This window comes from Glossina fuscipes, unplaced genomic scaffold (genome assembly GCF_014805625.2).
Source record: "Glossina fuscipes isolate IAEA_lab_2018 unplaced genomic scaffold, Yale_Gfus_2 147, whole genome shotgun sequence".
NCBI lineage: Eukaryota > Metazoa > Arthropoda > Insecta > Diptera > Glossinidae > Glossina > Glossina fuscipes.
In genome coordinates this window covers 3550047-3569466 of record NW_023998490.1, presented here as the reverse complement: position 1 = coordinate 3569466, position 19420 = coordinate 3550047, and the positions used below count along the sequence as shown (strand labels likewise).

At 33.0% G+C, this 19420-nt stretch overlaps 2 protein-coding genes across 2 annotated transcripts in view; one reads left to right on the top strand and one right to left on the bottom strand.

The window, feature by feature from the left end:
• Positions 1-11759, bottom strand: part of LOC119641164 (putative fatty acyl-CoA reductase CG5065) — a 39069-nt gene extending 27310 nt beyond the window's left edge. The window contains exon 1 of the mRNA XM_038039678.1: positions 11687-11759. The gene's annotated coding sequence lies outside the window, so the exon portion shown is untranslated. The remainder of the gene's footprint in view (positions 1-11686) is intronic.
• Positions 11760-16147: 4388 nt separating this feature from the next.
• LOC119641211 lies at positions 16148-17115 on the top strand. Its single transcript, XM_038039755.1, has one exon. The coding sequence runs from the start codon at positions 16323-16325 to the stop codon at positions 16788-16790; it is 468 nt and encodes a 155-aa protein (XP_037895683.1). The 5' UTR covers positions 16148-16322; the 3' UTR covers positions 16791-17115.
• Positions 17116-19420: the final 2305 nt, after the last annotated feature.

Here is a 19420-nt window from a genome sequence, read left to right as displayed (position 1 = left end):
ATTTTTGCTCAGCGAGACTAGTTTTGAGGGGAACATAATTTTCTTGCATTTCTTCCTTTCTTCTCTAGTTTGTTATTTAAAAGTACTAATATATTTCATATACTTTTATAGTTTAACGAAGGAAATGGTACTAAGTATTACATAAACTATAGACTAACTCATTGTATGACAACAAATGCCTCTCATTAAGCAAGCGATTGATTGTAATCGCCTTAAAGCATTGAAACTAAACTGCCTGAAAGGCATTCCAAGTAATATTTTGACAGCTTATTGGTAGAGTAAAAAATAATTTTTTTAATTGTTTTCTTTAAAGTCTAGTTTATGCGTAAGAAAAGCTTTAAATTTCTTTTTGTAATCGAACGCTGATTTCAATTGCATCAAAATCAAAATAAATAATAATAGCTTTCTTTCCCAACACTAATGGTTTTAAATTACAGGCAATTTTACTCGTCATGACTGACGCCTGACTCTCGACAGTGAGTGATTAAGTCAGTGAGCGAGTTAGTCGGTCAGTCTTATTTGCAAAATGTTCGAAGTTTTCATTGCTTACGTTTCTCCGCTTGCAAAATACAATGAAAGCTAGAAAATCATTAAGAAATGTTTGTGTCTTCGTTGTTGTTATTGCTGCTATTGTGGTTATTGTTGTTTGTTAAATAATTTTCCTTATTTACAACATTTATGACGTAAATAATATTTAAGCAAGTTGAATTGTTTCTTTCTCTTCAACGCTTTTCCAATTACCTACGAGTGTGTGTGTGTGTGTGTGTGTGTGTGTGTATGTAAACTGAGTATTTGCAGATATATGAATACCAGTAAATAAGCTTAGAGCTATGATGTAATCAAAAATTATATTAACAACGGTTATGGTTGTATATAGTTGAGCCAAGTTGCCAACGCTTGAAGTCTTCTGAAAAATATTTGTTCGCTCTAATGGTTTTAGTCATCAAACAATTTTTTAAAATAATAATAAAACATAAGCGTAAACCATCTCTGCTTCTTTTTTTTTTTTTCGTTTTCTGCCATCCGGACAAATTTCGACAGTCAATAAGTAAATGTCTTGTCTTTTGTACATCAATTTTCCATTATTTATTATTGACAAAAGTCCTGTGTTTGCGTATAAGTGTGTGCGTCTGTAGTTGCAAATTTCCATGTATTTTCTATATAACAAATAAATTATGAAATATTTTTAACTGCTTAACGGCAAAAGAAGGCGTTTTTCTTTAATAATACTTTTCTAAACGCCATATACACGCATGTATTCACTTGACACAAAAGACTTAAGTAACAAACTTGTTCTCGTTAAGCATTTGTTGTTGAGTTGTAAACGGAAAACAAATACATCAAAATTCCTCTATAGGTCATAAATTATTGATTCAAAATATTTTGGAAATTTTCGCTTTTATTTTAAATTCCTTCTAAATTATTTTTTTATTGAAAGCAGGCAAGACAAAGTTTTTCAATGAAACTTAAACAGAGTCTTTTATATATTTACGTAATCTTTGATGTAAGATATAAGAACCCAAACAAAAGTTTCATGGACATGACTTACATAAACGTACATTGACAATCGCATAGCCACAAGCATTTAACATTGTAAAAATATCGATTACAATTAAATATTTGAGACATAAGAGGCTTGACCAAAGACAAACATAGCGTCCAAGATTCTGAGACTTTCGGAGCTATTCTAACGTAATTGAAATTATGTTTTATGCGCATTCAAAGTAATGGTTGAAACGTGCCTTAATTCTTATATATAATTAAGTGTAATAGAAAATGACCGAAGCAGATAATGAACGATCAAAAGAGGCTAGGATGAATAATAAAATAGAATAAAATTTGTATCTTGCTTATCCCACATAAAGGTTCTTAACGAAAGTAAGTGTCAATATGGCAACAAAATTTTGATTTTTACTATTTTGCAACGAAAAATTATCTAGAATAATGATTTCAAGAATAAATTTATTGTGGTTACGTTTAAACTCTCTGGTGAACACTCTTATGAAAAATAAGAATAATAGCAATATATATAAAAAAAATTTTTTTATTTTACGGTGAAAGCAGGAAAAACATTTGATAAGGGAAAAAGAGCATACGCAAGAGAAGTTGAGTCATGACAGGCTTGTTGCAAAGATAAATTATCGGGAAACAATATTATTTTGCTTAAGACTTAACTTTTGCGATTATCTTCTACCCTTACATTACAAATGAAATGATCAATTAGTACACTCTAATTACTAAGAGATGAATATGTGAAGTTAGAACTACCCAAAAGATGGTGATAAAAGTATTATGGAGAGCTAAACGTTATTTACAAAATTAACAATAATAACAACGACATTTAGAGCAAAAGCTGTAAACAGTTTATATAAAATTTTCATTAAAATTTTTCTTTTAACAAAAAAACAAAATTGCCAAAATTCATGTGACCAGTAATGTTACAACCAGTTTTAAGACGAGAACATATATATACATGTGTGTACACATTTATATGTATATATGTGCAATATATATTCATAAAACCACTTGGCTGTAAGCAATTTTTTTCTCGTTTTTATCGAAAGTTGTTCACAGATGTTTGCTTGGTTAGTGATGGTGGTGCAGTGAGTAAAAATATTTATTAGCCCTCTTTGTATGGGGCGACGGGAGTTCATTAATATATAGAATGAATAAAGGTATGCCGTAAAGCAATAAAAATATAATAGTTGTGGATGACATCACTTGTCACCAGTTTCCCGTAAAGGGATTAAGCGATTGAGAACGAACACTATCGCCACAAGAAAGATGGTCGGTCTCTTCGCTTTCTATTGACAGTGAAACATGTTACAGTGCAGTACAGTAGCATAATTAGTTTACATAATTTTATTGTTTAATTTGCATTTGCGTTATCTGTTAGCATTGTAATTTTAATATATTACGTTGTAATTGTTATAAATCTGTAGTCAAAAGATTTTTTTTGGTTTGTTTACACCGGCTCTTCGGGCATTTATTTTAATGGAGGCCGAAACTGTCTATCTGAAAATTTTACTTAAAGGCTAACTGAAAGTAAAGCCCTTTTCAGCAAAAATCACTCTGAAGTATTTCCAGATTCCATAGAGGAATCCTTTATACTAGAGTTTTAGAAAGTAATCGACCAAGAGTGATGTGGTATACGTCAAGCCAATATATGTTTATTTTTGAGTTGAATGGGCTCTTTTTTTGTGCTATACGAGCTGAACGTAGAAATCTTTTAGAGATACTACTTGCCCATACCAACAGCATGCATGATTAGTCATCCATAGCAGTTACATATTAAAACTACTACCTACATACATATTACTTCGACCACAGGACCATTCTCAGGTATTACTACGCGAAAGCTGATTGCAATTAGTGTAGTCCATATACCATTAATGGCATTCATAAAATTCATGCATTTTATGTGATTTCTTTTGACTTGGATGGCGAAGGGATACGTTTTTTGCTTGTATTATATCCAAGATTATTATTATAAAAAAAAAAAAACAAAAAGTGCATATTATATACAAAAATCCATTAAATTCAATTTACATGATCATTTGATGTAAAAAATTCGCCCAAAGCCATGCACAGCTTTCTTGATGTATGCACCAGGTATTAGTTTGTGTTTGTTTGTTTTATTGATAAATCAGAAGAAAGAAAAAACGTTTTTTTTTTGAAACCAAAGAACCGTGACATCGTGATTGGAAGCAACTTGTTTTCTATCTAATATTTCGAAATTATTAAAAATTAATTATTAGTTACGTGCAATTGAGGAAGTATTGTACAATTCCTTACCAACACATGCATGAAACAAAAAAAAAAATTAATTCAATTCTTTATTATGAAATATTTGTGTATAACATACGCGCCTACTATACTGCTTGACTTGACTATACACATGAATTATTTTACCATTCCATAGACAACATCCGATGATCCCCTCGGAGAACGCTTAGCAGTTTGTCCTCAAAGTCAGAAGAATTAAATTACAAAACTTGAAAATTTATAAAAATAACTTGAGCTGTAGGCCTCAAATTTGGCGCATCAAGACACTTGCACGATGTTAAGCAGTTAGGAAGCCCTACGCTGTAAATGGATTCGATTTCTCTTGCATTAGACTATAGTTTATAAGATAGTAAGAAAAAATAAGACTTAAAAATGATCTAAATTAACCAAATGTATGGGTTGATGCTTAGTCCATCCGCTCATTAGATAAAAAAAAAGGTTTTAAGACATTCTGATCCTCACAATTTGTAATTTGCCTTAACTCACACACTCTAAGCTGTTTTAACTAACAATGGAATTCCGAGGTTTTATTAAATTTTTTTCGTTAGGCTCTTCAAAAAAAGGTGCCATCTTCAATTTCACTGCATACAAAATGTCATCGCGACGACATTTGACAAGAAACCCTAAGCGATTTTCAAATGTGCATCGGTACACATTTTCCCACCGCATTAAAATATTGAAAATTCATGACAAAAATCTAAGCAAATGTATTCTGAGCGATTGGATGCATTTCCCTCTGCCTAGTTATATAAAGGAAGCAAAACTGTTGCATCTGCATAGCCCGAGTCCGATAGCGCATGGGAAATAGGCGAAAAATCCTTCTAACCGCAACAAGCGTAAGCTTGGTGCTACTTTGTGGCGTCACAAAGCAGGTAGTAACGCACCATACTTTCATAAAAACGCTGCTGATTCAACGATTACGGAGGTTGAATGCGTTCTCGAACGAAGTTAATTTATTTTTGTAAGTCTGTACGAATTCATCAAGAAAAACGCAAGACAGATTCAACTTTTATTGTATAGATCCTTTCAAAAGCATTTTCATAATTAGTCTAAATTTTGTTTATCTGTCCGTCTGTTTGTCTGTCCGACTGCCTGGGATGATATGTCGACTGATTCAGGATGATTTTCTGAATTAATTTAAGCTTGTCTGGCCGTTCGTGTTTAATTTACAGAATGCCATTTATCAGATAACTCGGCGAAACCTGGTTCGCTTGAAGAGGCCTGGCAAAAATTAATTAAATCAATCAAAATGCTTGCAGTCACTCTTATCAATTATTATGAAAAACTCGCGATTTGAAAGACCGTTTTTTTCAAAATTTCTCAATAAAAACAATTTTATTGTGTATTTTATTCTTTTAATACGACGAATCACCCACGAAAACACTGTCATAGTCAGAAAGAAGAAAAGAAAGAGAAAATAATTCGGAGGTGGCGGGCGCAACCTAGTCGACGTATACACAATCGATAAGTGCATTATAGCTTACTGCACTATAGCTACGAAAAGAGAAAACTCTACCGCTCTTCAGATCGCGAACACTGACTTGGTAGTCGCCGTGCTTACTTACTCGTCTGCTTTGGCTGAATATTTCGCCGTAATAAGTGGATGTGAATAACTTCAATGGATAGTGTCAACTTTTCGACCATTTTCGCATCTAACCGTTTCTACAACAAACTGACCGTTGTATGGCAACGCAGTCTCCTTTTTACTATTTTATAGAAAATAATGGTTCGACATGTAAATTAATTTGCACGAAATTTGGACCACGTAAGCTCATTTCTTTGTTTTTATCCTACATAAGGGTTTTCATGAAAATTATGCCATCATAGGGCAAAAGAAGATGTGGTCAATCTTAAGTGGAAAAATGGGATAATTTATAATATTTTAATAAGTATTAGGTAAAGTTATGTAGCGTCCTTAACGGCAGGCCTTATATGCCTGTAATACTTTTACTTATTTAATTAAATTAACGCTGTGTGTTTATTTTCGGCAGAACGCCGTCTGCTGCCATACAGCTCACAAAACGTTGCCTACATGGAGTGTAAAACAAGTACACTTTTTGTTATCGTACCCTATAGTTAACAAACTCTCAAAATACAAGCACAACTTTTTCCAGTTAATATGCTTTTAAAGTAGTGAAATCATTCCGTTTATAGTCGCCAGACAAATATGCTACCAGAGCCTTAGCGGAAAAACCGCTACCGCATCCCAGACGTCTTATTATTTACATATGATACCAATTGTTATTTATTTTTGTGGGATGCATCTGGGGTGATATAAATGACACTGCGCTACACATAGACAATTTTTGTGATAGCCCTGCCGTGAATATCCGTCACGTATATGTCTGTCGGCTGGCTCAGGTAAACTTTGGTCTTCGCGTATATGCGACACTGGTAACGAAAGTTCAAAAGGTACGTGTGCCGTCAACATTACATAAACCGGCTACATTTTTTTTTTCTTAACGACTTCATTGGTCATTGGGAAAGTCGAAACTCCATTCTTCCAAGTAAGTAACAAAATAAATTGCGATCTATTCACAAATGTTCCTATCATAATTAAGATCGATGATATCATTCTATTTTTCCAAAGAAAATAAATCAATATCGGAAGCAAGTATTTGTTAAGGTCATCTTCATATGGTCCGATAAATCCACAATTGGCAAAAATTGCCAAAGAAACATATTGCTATTTTTGGATTTGCTGAAGATGGTAAGATGGTGTACTGTATTTGGCCCAAAATGGCTACAGTTACCCTTTTTCCGCTTTTGATATTTTAGAAGCATGCAAAAGAACGGCATAGAACAATGCTACAAAAAAAAAAACTATAGAAATAAAAGTCGTGAATAGTGCTTCACTTATGGCACATAAACATTATTTTGTAATTTTTGTAGTACACACACAGAGAGGCAAAATGCGTGCATTGCATGAATAACTTCATGCTGAAATCATTCTATTCGATTGGATTTTTAAAAACCGTCTTTTAATGAATTGCATTTGATATCCGAATTTGTTTTTATAAAAGTCAAGGCCTAAAGACTATAATATATGAAATGTGATATAAAAACAATCTAAAATTGTTTAATATTTTTGTTTTACATATGCTTTAAATTGCATACCTAACACTTAGTTGATGTAATTAAAATATTTTATCATAAGTACGTATATCATTATAATATGCTTTTATTAGCTTTTGGCATAGAAACTTAATTTATTAGATTTTTTTATTTTTTTTGGTGTAATTATTTTGCTTATTTTGCTCGCTATCGTAAAAGTCATGGTCATGTCAAGAACTTTGTCCGTGTACCGACGCATAGCTGATCGCAGGTGATATCTCGTAAATATTTGAAAGAAAAAATATAAACAACAACTAAAAGTTAACAATGAAACGGCAATGCTTTGCTTTGCTATCGATTCAAACCGGCGCGTATAGGGTACGCCATCATATAAATCATATGAGACAGACATTTTCCCCTCTCTTTCATGCTTACTCCCTGACGACCTAAAGTGGTTAAACGACAAGTAATTATTTTTAAATAATAATAGATGAATCTAAACGGTAATCAATAATAACGTGACCGTAACGCAACATGTCCGTCGATTCTTCATTGAGGGGAAATGCGCAAAATATTCTCTCACGCATCCCACACCTTTTATAGAGCAATTTTGTGTGTGTGTGTGTTTCCTACTGTGTTAGTCATAAAAAATAAAACCATTTAGACGTACGAACGCTGAAGAGAATAGTTCCGCCCGCAGGCGTTCGAGAATTAAATCTATTTGTTCGATATTGAGAACAGTAAGTTACTATCAACCAAATATCGTCACGAGATACTGAGCATTTTACTTTAGTGCCATATGAAAGAGAGAGTTCGAAATACAATCCATCACAATCACATACAGATTTGCCGAATTCCTTTAGTGCAGAAAAATTTCTCACCCAAAAATTTATAAATTGAAAGTTGTTGTAAAAACAATCTTTTGAAAAGGGAGAGTAATAGAGAAATGGGTCCAATGTAATCTATTTTCAGTCATGCTTGTCCCACATGCTTCGCCCACAATATGCCAAAGGTGGTATGCTTTTCACCACAATATCTTCATAATTTGCATTCCTTACACAAAATGACATGGAGAAGCAAGGAGGCCGATAAACGGGCATACATGTTTAAAGCGATTTAGAAATTAATTCTGAATTATTTCAGAATCATCTGATGGTATAATAAAAGTCGCGTCTATTTCAAATCATTCGCCATCCTTTTTAAGCCCTTTTGTACCCTTCTAAGTGTCGCACATATCGCCACAAATCGAATATTACCAATAAATCTGAAGAACTTTTTAAAATTCACTGCTGTATATGAATTTAAATGAGCTGCAACAATAGTAACAGCATCGTCTGAATACGTTCGCTTTAAAAGTGAGAATCTTAGGCATGGCGTGTAAGACCTGTACAACTAAACTGCTGTAAGGGCAGGCGGCTTGTTTGAAGAACGTGCGCACTCGCACACTCCGCAATAAGGAACAGAGCTAAGAACGTTGAAAGAAGAAAACTCATCGCACGTTAGTTTTTCTAAATGTCAGCAGCTTGGTTAGCCCACAATTTAACAAAATCCATACCTTTTTGTGTGTGGAATGTGTCCTTAAAAGTATAATCAGAGTATATCTAAGCACATAAGATCTTTGCCCATGTACTTACAAAAATGATTAGTGTTCGTCTTTGAGTTTTATACACACAACACAGTTAACACTAATTGCTTAAATGTTAAACAAACACAAAATTTATGAAATTTCTTAGGCTTTGAAGTTCTACTAACTAGAAAAAAAAAGATATAAAATGAAAATCTTAGAGAACCTTTAGACTGATTGTATTATTCTTAAAGGAGACTATGATGAGGAATAAATTTGAATTGTGCGAAATAACAAAAAAATGCTTATTTTCTGTCTTATATCAAACATTTTTCAGAACCTTCGCGTACTTAAGCCCGTATTATGGGCAATATTTCCTAGCACATACTGTATTGCACTTATTGCTCGCAAAGTTTCATAGGACCGCAAATCATCTTACCCTATTTACTCTTATTAAGCAAACGATTAAAATTAGCCACATTTTGAATACCATAGAGCATTGAAATAAGCTAATGGTAGCTAATTTTTAAGAAAAAAAAGGCGATAAGTTGTCTTTAGTTGCTAATGCTCATCATACTTTTAGCCCTAGAATTTATTTGTTTAGTCTAAATGATTAATACTAAGTAAAATCCACTGCCCATCGTTAAAGGCTACATCCTACACCCTATACCACTGCGTTTAATACGTTCATTCATATAACGACATTTCAGAATAAATGGTAATATTGGAAGTGGTCGAAAAGGGCACCCGATTTTTTCAATCGCGTTCGACCTTGGACGTAGACAGACGAATAGATTCATAAGATAATTATAAATCGGTTGATTCTGGCTGTTACATATAATGTATCCTCCCTAATTTTATGTACGCTTACACCACAGATAATGTAGGGTATAACAATAATTAATAATAAACAATCACTCGAAAAATTTGTATATAATATTTTCGAAATCGAATTATCGAAAAAAGTTATATAATATTTTTCGGAAAATTTCCATTAAAAATGCAAATAAAATCATTTGAGTTTTCTTAAAATTTCATCAACATTTTTTTCATGCAGTTACGTCTTTTTTTCTTGTTTTTTTTTTTTCTTTCTCTTGACTACAATTGAATAAATGCCAATAAGAGATGCTTATGAAACTGAAACTTGTGTAGGAAGCACGAAGCAACTAATACGCAAACGATAATATGTTGTTGCTCTACCGGTTAATATTATTAGAAAAGTAGGTCAATTCTCAGTTGATAACTTGTTTACAAACTTTAAACCCAGGAACGCATATTTGCAATGAATTCAATGAACGCTATCTAGATAGTGAATACGAGGGGAACAGAAACTAATTCAATGCATGTAAAAATGCTTATGGAATATGGACCACCATTAAGTACATTACACCACCCCACGTTTATTTATTTAAAGACCTTTCAAAACAAGGCCTTAGGAAGGAAGGAAGTTGTCGAAAAAGTCGTCCGATCCGAAACGTGTTCAACAATATTCAACAGCTTGGGCCGCAACAGTTCGATGCACTAAATCTCATCAAAATTTCTCGAAAGTTGCGACCTGTCGGATGTACACAAGAAAACGGGCAATCAACCTTAATAAAGGTGGATTTATCTCAAGTCCCTCTGAGCATGTGGTGTAGAATATAAAATATAAGAAAATTAAGTTGAAACGTGGACGAATCGAAGGGTAAAATGAAGTCCGAAATATTACTGTTAATATTATTTTATGAATAAAAGTAATACAATAATGTTTTTCGGTTCGCATCTCCGGGGAGAAGACAGCCTTTCGCAAAGTTCGAGTTTCAAATTGCAATACCAATTGAAGATCGAATTTTTGCGCCTTTAACGTTGCTGACACGCAACCGAATAAGAAATGTGAAAAGTGATCTTTTTCGACAATAGATGTAAGAAGAGTAGAGTTCTAGATGCTATTTAGCTGAACGAAATCCAGGAATATTTCGTATATATCGATTAAGTAAGTAATATAACTGATATTTTTACGAAAAATTTCGATAATTTCAAGATAAACCCTTGCGTTGAAAACATTTTGAAACTTTTTTCACTTTTTTAGCTTTTTTCGAACTACTGACGAGCATCTAAGTCGTGACTTGCTCCTTTTTTTGCGCTGACGGACGGATATAGGTGAAAGAAGGGTAAGAGATATGGAAGCGGCCGTAGCCGTAGTGGGCGTGTGCCAAATCAGTACAGGTACACTCCGTTTCGATCAGTTTTACGTTATGTGTACCAAAGAACATTGTTATATCTTATACCACTTGTGTGTACGGTACGAGGGAATATCAATTTCATGCGAATGTGTGCTGCATTCAAAAGGTCTTGAGATAGATCTATTTTTTATTATATCGTTCGATTCAGAAAGTAATTTCAAGCTTTCTACACCGATCTTGACTCGTCCGTGCATTTGTCCGTCTACACGTCTTATTTCTTGTATTCAACCTAAAGGTCACAATTTTTGAGAATTTTTGATGGTTTTTATTACATCGACTTGTTTGGCCCATGGATGACCGCCATTGGAAATGAATCGGATCTCACATGACGACTTTTCTATTCTATACAATAACTACATAAACCGGTGAGATGTAGGATATTTAATGATGTTACAATGCTTTTACTTCCTACGCATATCAGTGTAGAACGGGGTACATTAAATTTACCTTTCCATTTATAACATCCGAAAATCTCTATGTCAGGGAGATTACAATATCCCCTCACTCTCTATAAGTGTAACATTTTACAGCGAGATAAGCCATTTGCTAATAACTTCAACTACGCTCGTCAACCCATGGGCGATTAGAACGAACGATCTTGCAAATATTCGAAAAAAGAAACAAAATTTGTCTGCGTATTCACGCTTAAAAATTGAGCGAAATTCTACAACCAACATTCCATTTAATGTTAAATTAAAGCAAAAATGGATCCAATCGAACACCTGTCATGCCCATAATTAACTGAAATATCAGTAGAGAAGGCAAGCAGATAGTCACATGATTGTGGTGATCGTTAATAGTTTGTAGATTTTTTGACGAGTTCTCTGGAATATTGGAAGCGGTTTAATTAATTTAGTTCACACTTGCAATGAAGGGCACATGAATCAGATCCAAGCAAGGATGGAGACAACTTACTAAGGTATAAAAAAAAATATAGTTTTTTTTTTTTTAAGGTAAAAAGATAAGGCTGGCTAGAATAATTTCATAAGATTATTAGATAGTAAATAAATACTTTTATTAAAAAGGAATATAAATAATAGTTTTAATCAATGTACTTTACCTTTACCTTTCTCTATTTCACCAATAAACAAAAAACAGTGCAAAAGTATTATTAATATTTACTTTAAAACTTTTATATTACTTTTGTTTTATTGTAAGAAAACTAATCACGGTTTTATTATTATTTTCTATTTACTATATTGTATAGTTATACATTTATTATATGTATATATAACATACGCTTCAATAAATTGTTTTTTGTTTTTCTTTGATTTTGTTTCTTTTCTAAGACTGATTATAAATAACTGTGTTGAACGTACCGTCTCCGAGGTAAGACTGATCTCAAAACATTTGCTGTACACGAATATGAGGAGCTTAACATGGCGTTTGCGATCAAATAACACAAACACAAGCATAAACACACAAAGTCATACACAAGACCAAATCAATAGCGCAGACATTAAACCAAATAAAACTTGTTCTTGATTTGTTTAAATTGCATAGAAATTGAAAATAACAACACTCTATTGCACGGATCCACTACAGGAGTGTATATATATATATGTACATTCATACATATGCATATAGTTAGATACGTTACGTTTTATTAGCTATATATTAGCCACACAGCTAAACCTATTACTATGTTTGCATTTTGCTAACGGCGAACGGCTAACGAAAAATGTTATCTACGTATATAGCAAACGGCCACGAGCCTAAAATAAATATATCTTTTGATTTTGATAGCAAGCATTTATTTTATTAAAAGATATTGTTTTTTTGTTCATTTTCACTTTCGTTCTTCGTTCATTTTAGTCACAAGTTTTTTAATAAATAATAAGCAATAAGTAATGATTGAAAACTTTTTTCTTGCCATTGATTTTTTTAAATCAGTTTCTCAGTTTGAATATTTGCTTATATGATGTGTTTGTATAACAAGCATAGGTTTGTTTGTTGTCTTCGCGTGCGCTTTTATTTGTATTAAAAATTAAATTTAAACAATTTCTCGCCTATATTACAAAACTATTTATTTACTTCTCATACCATACACTAGTTATGTTTCCAGGGTATATCAAGTGTGCGGGAACGCATACAACACCTAGGTGGCGCAATGTTTGACATATCTTGATGAAATTTGGTATAGCGATGTGTTTTGGCCCAACGACAAACAGTATTTAAAGTGACTTGGATAGAACCACTTTTTCGACCTCTAATCTCGTAACGCCTTACTCCGAAAAAGCCGCCTGCGTATAATTGCATCAACCGAATTTATGTACGGTGTTTAATAATAGGCCATCAGCTAAATGTACTTACTTATTTTCTTTATCGTTTGTTTGGTTGACTTTTGTTTTTTGGATAAGAGCACAAACACAGTACATAGTGCATATTTAGCATTTTGGGTGCAAAGTTAATTATCATAATTTCCTCTTTTTAAATCTACCAATGCAAAGAATAAGGTATAATATCTTCATCATCGCGTTTGCAGTCACGGGTGCGATGAGTTATTAAGAAGATTCACTCTAAGTTTATAAATTCTTGATCTTTGGAAGAACGAAACCATACTATCAAATAAAATAAATGAAATCCAAAATGGAATGGAAGAACGTATTTGCCTAATTTAGATCCCTGCAGAGAATGCAAGCAACGCATTAGGTATTAAGTCTTCCAGTTTCATACAGAATTTCAATCTCAGAAGAATGGAGTTCCTTTTTATCGAGTGAGTAAGCAATTGAATCCCTAGGCTAAGATATCGGCCAAATGACTGCATACATAAGAAGAAGGAAGACGAAGAAGAATTGGAAGAAGGACTAAAGCAAGCAAATAAAAAAAGAAGCAAAAAAAAAAAATTATATTCGGCTGCGACCAAATCTTTTATAACCATCGCCGTTATCCTATAAAAGGTTGAAAAAAGGAAAAATATAGATTTGCATAGTCCGTAATATCGCCCACTGCATATTCCCATTTTTATAGAATAATTTTGTACAAGTTTTTATCATGTATCTGTTGTATGCAACGAGTAAAAGACACGTAAAGCGAAGCCTTATTCAGCCCTTGCTGCAAATTTCTTCTTTTGGAAATTTTTATGCGATATATCCGTCTTTGCGAACGGAAGAGTATTTACTGCGGATATTACACAGTTGAGTAGACGAATTGATGGATAGACGAACAGAAGGATATGGTTAAATGCATTTCGAGTTTCAAACTGGCCGAGAATTCATATACTTTGTGGGGCTTCCGAGGCTTGATTCTGCACGTAACAAAGATATTGAAAAAAAATTAAGTTTTGACACACTAGAACATTGGATAGACTTAGTCAAGTTTTACTACTTTTGTACAGCATCGCCGATAGAATATGCGCTCAAATTTTTTTACATTTATCCGTTGTGGTTTATGAGCAACGAGTTTTTGAAAAGCAGAGATGCTTATAATCAACGTGGCACCGTAGCCGTATCCGTCAACCAATTTGGCATGTAAGAATTTTCAATATTTTTTCCGTATTTAAAGTCGACAGCTTGTTTTTTTCGGTCAGGAGGGTGTTTACAATGAACATTACACAAAGGATCAAACAGGCAAGCTTAAATATATACCTTGTGTTTATGTTGCAAAGGCTTTCACAAAGTTAATATACCCGTCATACTTCGGTGATGGGTATAAAAAAAAGGTTAAATCGCGATGCAAACATTATCATTTAAAGAATCCATGCCATTAATCTCATTCACAACGGCCGCTTAGGAAACGAAAACTATCAGCCAACCTTGGCGGCTAGATGACGGTTATATAAGAAATGTAAACAGTAACGTCTATTTTATTCTAATAAGGATCAATTAGATGTTGGGGGCAATTACTATTCGATTTGTTTCACTCATATTTCAAACATGATTTAGAAGATTTACATTCAAGTAGAAATTAAAAATATTTTTAACTCTTGGTTGGAATTTAATGCTAAACGAAAAAATATACTTCTTTGTTGTTATCTCTTAACGAATGTTTCTCTAAACACTGCAACTTACAGTTCGTAAATGGCATTGCCAAATTTTCACCGTGCGTGTATGTGTGAGTGTGCGAGTTACTATTCAAGTGTGATTCGATTTCAATATAAAATTTTGACAAATATTGAGTAAAGAAAAAAATTCATTGCGTTTTTCCTAACGCATGTCTTCATGACTTATCACATAAGATGTCAAGCCGTGAAAAGACAATAAAAAATATAACGTAACAATTATGATCGCAAGTACCTAACTGATTTTCTATGCTTTCTTGATCACGGAAAAGTTGAGAATTTCAGGAGAAATGTCATAAATGATTTAAGCAAAACGTCATCTCTCACTAGGTACGAATTTTTGCCAGCTCTTTGTTGTTTTGAAAATGAGGGAAAAAATTCCCAATTTTTTAAATTTCTAACTTGACAAAGACATTAAAGCTTCACAGAAAATCCTTTATCAAAATCAGACGTATGATCGCCAATAATTTACTCCTTATTAGTTTGGGAATTTAACATTAAAGATACGGTTCGCTCAATGAAATTCAACAAAGCTGAGCTGGGTAAAACGAGAAATAAGAATAAGATCAAGTACTTCTTCACGTCAATTCCAGACAACGAGTATTTTCAATAAATCGACAAAAATTGAGTTACATCGATTGGGAAGTTTTACGAACAATATTCAAACAAAGGTGCTTGGGCCACCAGCCGTCAGTACATTAAACTTCATTACCATATCTCAAAAATTACAGCCTTTATGCTGAATACAAGAAGACAAGACTGAGAGAGATTAGCATACATCGTGATTGGTCGTGAAAGTGATTATAGTGTAGAGTATAAGGAAATTGAGAAACTGTTCCCTTATCTAATATTTATTACGTTATATATAAACATAACTTGGTAAGATCTAAATACGATAAAACTTTCCAATATCGGTTATCATTCACTGTTTGTGGGAAAAAAAAAACCGTAACTTCATATTTTTACAAGCCGTTCTATTCGAAAATAGTTGCTAACCTAAGACTGCTTTTTGCTAATAATTTTCGGCACAGCACCTTATTAACACCTATATCACCTATATCAAGAGTCAGAAGGTTTCGAAAACCCTTGCCACCTTCAAAACCACTTCTTTACAAAAATTTAAAGTAAACAGGTTAATGTTTATATCACGCTTTAAAAGGAATAACATCTTAGTTTAAGCTCGAAACGACAGTATTGAATCTCGTACTTAGTAATTATAGGTGAAACACGTCATTACATCGAAACAAGTGCTAGCGTAATTATCGTCGACCGTTTGCCAATGAATTTTCATTTCAAAAAATAGGAACCGGTTACAACCTTGGTAGCGCTATTGTGCCATTCAGTTGCTTACGAAAAATTGTTAATAGTATACGGCCAGAATTTTAGAATTTGGAAAGTAAATCTACATACGTTAAATTTTGATAGTTAATTTTGATGTTTTACCGTAAATCGCTAAAATTCTGAATTCTTAAAATGCACCAAGTTGGTATCCCTAGTTTATAAAATGTCAATCGACTTTGACAACAATTTTGTTTTTTATGTAATCAATATTTCTCATATAGAAATTTCTTTTTGCCGCATTGAATTGGATTTTTGTACACCGATTACGTATATTTGGAAAAATAAAAGTATTTTTTTTAGAATTTTTAGACTACAGTAATTGATTAGCTTTGCAAATAATCAATATAACAACAGCATGACTACTCCTACCAAGGATGACAACTGTACGATTTGTGAAAAAATTGGCTTAAGACCCTTTACCAAAGAGAACATTTTTTATTACTACATTCCGCTAAATGGTCTATTGAGTTATGGAGCGTTATGTGTTAATGTCATGAACCCGGCTCTAGTCGCTAAGATGCTGCCCGGGAAAAAGGACGCTACTAATGTATTATTATGGAGCAGTGTAGCAGGTGGCGCCTTCTACGTGTACGGACGCCCGCATTTAAGACATGTGCCTACTTTCCAACGCGGCTTGTATGCAATTATGGCTGCCGGACTTTGGGGTATGGGTTCCGTGCTGGGCTGGGCCGTACTCAAATCTCTGATCCCTAAAGACAATGGTTTGGCCACAATGGCAGGCCTTGTTGTCGGCGTTGGTATCGTTAAGGTAACTCTTGATTACTTCAATGAGACCGACAAATTGGTAGCAGCAAAAAAATAAATATGGTCACTTGATAATTGGAATTTCTATTTATTTTTTTTTTGTGTAATACACCCAACACATTAAAATTATTACTTCTAGAAGTTTTAGTATCTCTTCAACTATTAGTCGAATATGAAAGCAGAAACAAAAAAAAAATTTCTAGTGCGTCCCATCCCTTTGCATTAATTTGGATAATTCACTTAATTAACATTTAATGTAAATATCAGTTAAATCAAGAATTTGCAAATTGTATTTGCTTGCTTATACACTTGAACCCAATATATATGTGCATGCATCTGTATTTGCAACATATTTTGTTCGAATAAACTTCTTATAAAAACAATGGTTTTGTGGTCTCATTTCTGAAAAAGATCCCCATCGTGATCAGTGATGCTGTTCATCAACATTGAATTATAGTTCTATTTACTGGCTCCAGAATTCTCATCAGTAACATTTTTCACCAACCTTGTATTCTGATTCTGTTTACTACCTCTAGAAGAAGAAGAAAAACGAAATGTCCCTTCTACAGTATTTCTTATCAACATTGGATTCTGATTCTGTTTACTGAAGATTTTAGTGAGACCAAGTTTGAAAACCGTTGTACACTACGCTCTTAAGCGCCTTCACGTCGGCCTAAGTAAAATGAAAAAAAGAAAATGTTATCTATTGCATTATATTACATATGTTCCCTGTTTAATTTTTATTTAGGCTATTTGTGTTTGGAGCTAAAATACAACCTACTATTTTTAGATTTGATAGCGGTCATTGAACTATACAACTGCATACTTGATGTACTTTTCCATTGTTTTCTATTTTTTAAGCAAATATCGAGAATGCTGTAAAATGTCAAAGTAACTTCATTTCGTGCTTTGTGTTGTTGTAAGATTTTTAATACGTATTCTCAATCCGAAAAACTTTAATGTTGTTGTTGACCAGACATAAAATCGTTACTTTTTCTATTTCTCTTTTGTAATGCCCGAAGAAAGTTGGTTTTAAATTTCTTTAAAAAATATTAAAGAAGCCACCGTTTCCTCAAGGCACCATTATGGTATTCTACGTTCGATCGGAAAATAGATTGTTTAAGAGAGAGTTTTTAATCTTCTACAAAATTGTTTTGAATGTCATATTTAAACCCACAAGACAGGTAGTTTGTACGGTTATACACCTAGACTTCCTAAGACTGATGTCGCCCATTTGAAGTCTGCTAATAAGTTTTACACTTGAAGTAATTTTTATGCTTTTGAAAGCAGTTAAGAAAGGGTAAAAGGTAAAAGGGTGGGATTATTCGATAACTGTAAGAATAATTTTTGTGTAAAAATTTCTATTTTAATTTCTCCTTTCAGTAACGTGATTGCTCATTTTGAAAGACCTGTACAGTGATTTTTGGTAATTTTGAGGGACCTTTGAGCGCAATTTTTTGCTATCCCAGTATTAACATTATATAACAGGCGTTTTAGTAAATACAAAATAAAAATTTGGAGGGAAAATTTTTCTGAGTTTCTGTTTACATTTATTAAAAAATATATGCATTTTGCTATTTTTCAGACTTACGTGTGTTTATTTCGGTCATTTTAAGAGTAGTGTGGATTGATTTTGCTCTTTTTGAGCTGTGTATTGATATTTGGTAATTTTGAGATACCGTTGACCTCAATTTTTTGCCAGTATTAACATCATTTTAAAAATAACTGCGATCAGTACATGGTGGGGGGAAAATGAGATAATTTGAGTTCATTACAAACAAGAATAATAATAGAAAAATTTGTGATGAGAATGGGAGCGGTTTACCGTTTTAAGGTCGTCGGTGGTCCAAACGGTCAAACTGGTTGTAAGCTTTGAAAAATGTCCAAGTAAAATAAATATAAATAAATTAATATTTGTTAAATTAAGTACGTACATAAGAATAAAAGGATTCTAACAGTTATCCAACCCAAATTCCGAATTCACGGCTTCTGTATTCGCGGCACTTATCCACCGCGAATGAGGAACTTTTACTGTATATAAACATGCATGAAATGTTTGCCGTGGGGGATATTTTTCATGGTAGAGGATATTTACGGAGTATGAAATGGTTGCCGTCGGGGACATTTTCTATGGTAGAAGCTTTGCATGTATTGAAAATAACTCTGTGATTTCTGTGCTCTCTCCATTCTCAACAAACGGGAATTCTTATTGGTAATGGGAAAAACCAGATAGCGGCAATTCAAAATCATTTCACAATACAGCAGAGGTTGTAAGAAGTGACTGACAGGGAAAAAAATTGTTACGAAACATCTGGAAATTGTAAAAAGAGAAACAAAAAAGGTTGAAAATTACAAAAACCAATTCCTTGAAAAGTCAAATAAGAAAAATTCCATAGGAGAAAGAAAAAAAGGTTGAAAATTACAATAACCTATTCCTTAAAAAGTGAAATAATATATATTGAAGGTAAGTGAATTTATTTCGTTTATTTAAAATTTATTTCATGTATTAAGAAGGAGACCCAGCTGTGATAATCAAAAAAAGTATGGGGATCTCTTTGGTGCCTCCTTCGTCTCTAGCAACTTCGAATAATTTCGTGATTACATGAAGTATCTCTATTCTACGACATGTGTAGCTAATTAACTACGGGGCCTTAGAACAATTTTTCTGCTTGCCTTACGTTATTTTTT

What these genes read in the sequence shown, in the direction of transcription:
- LOC119641211 (XM_038039755.1), top strand. Translation starts at nt 16,323, where the DNA reads ATGACTACTCCTACCAAGGATGACAACTGTACGATTTGTGAAAAAATT.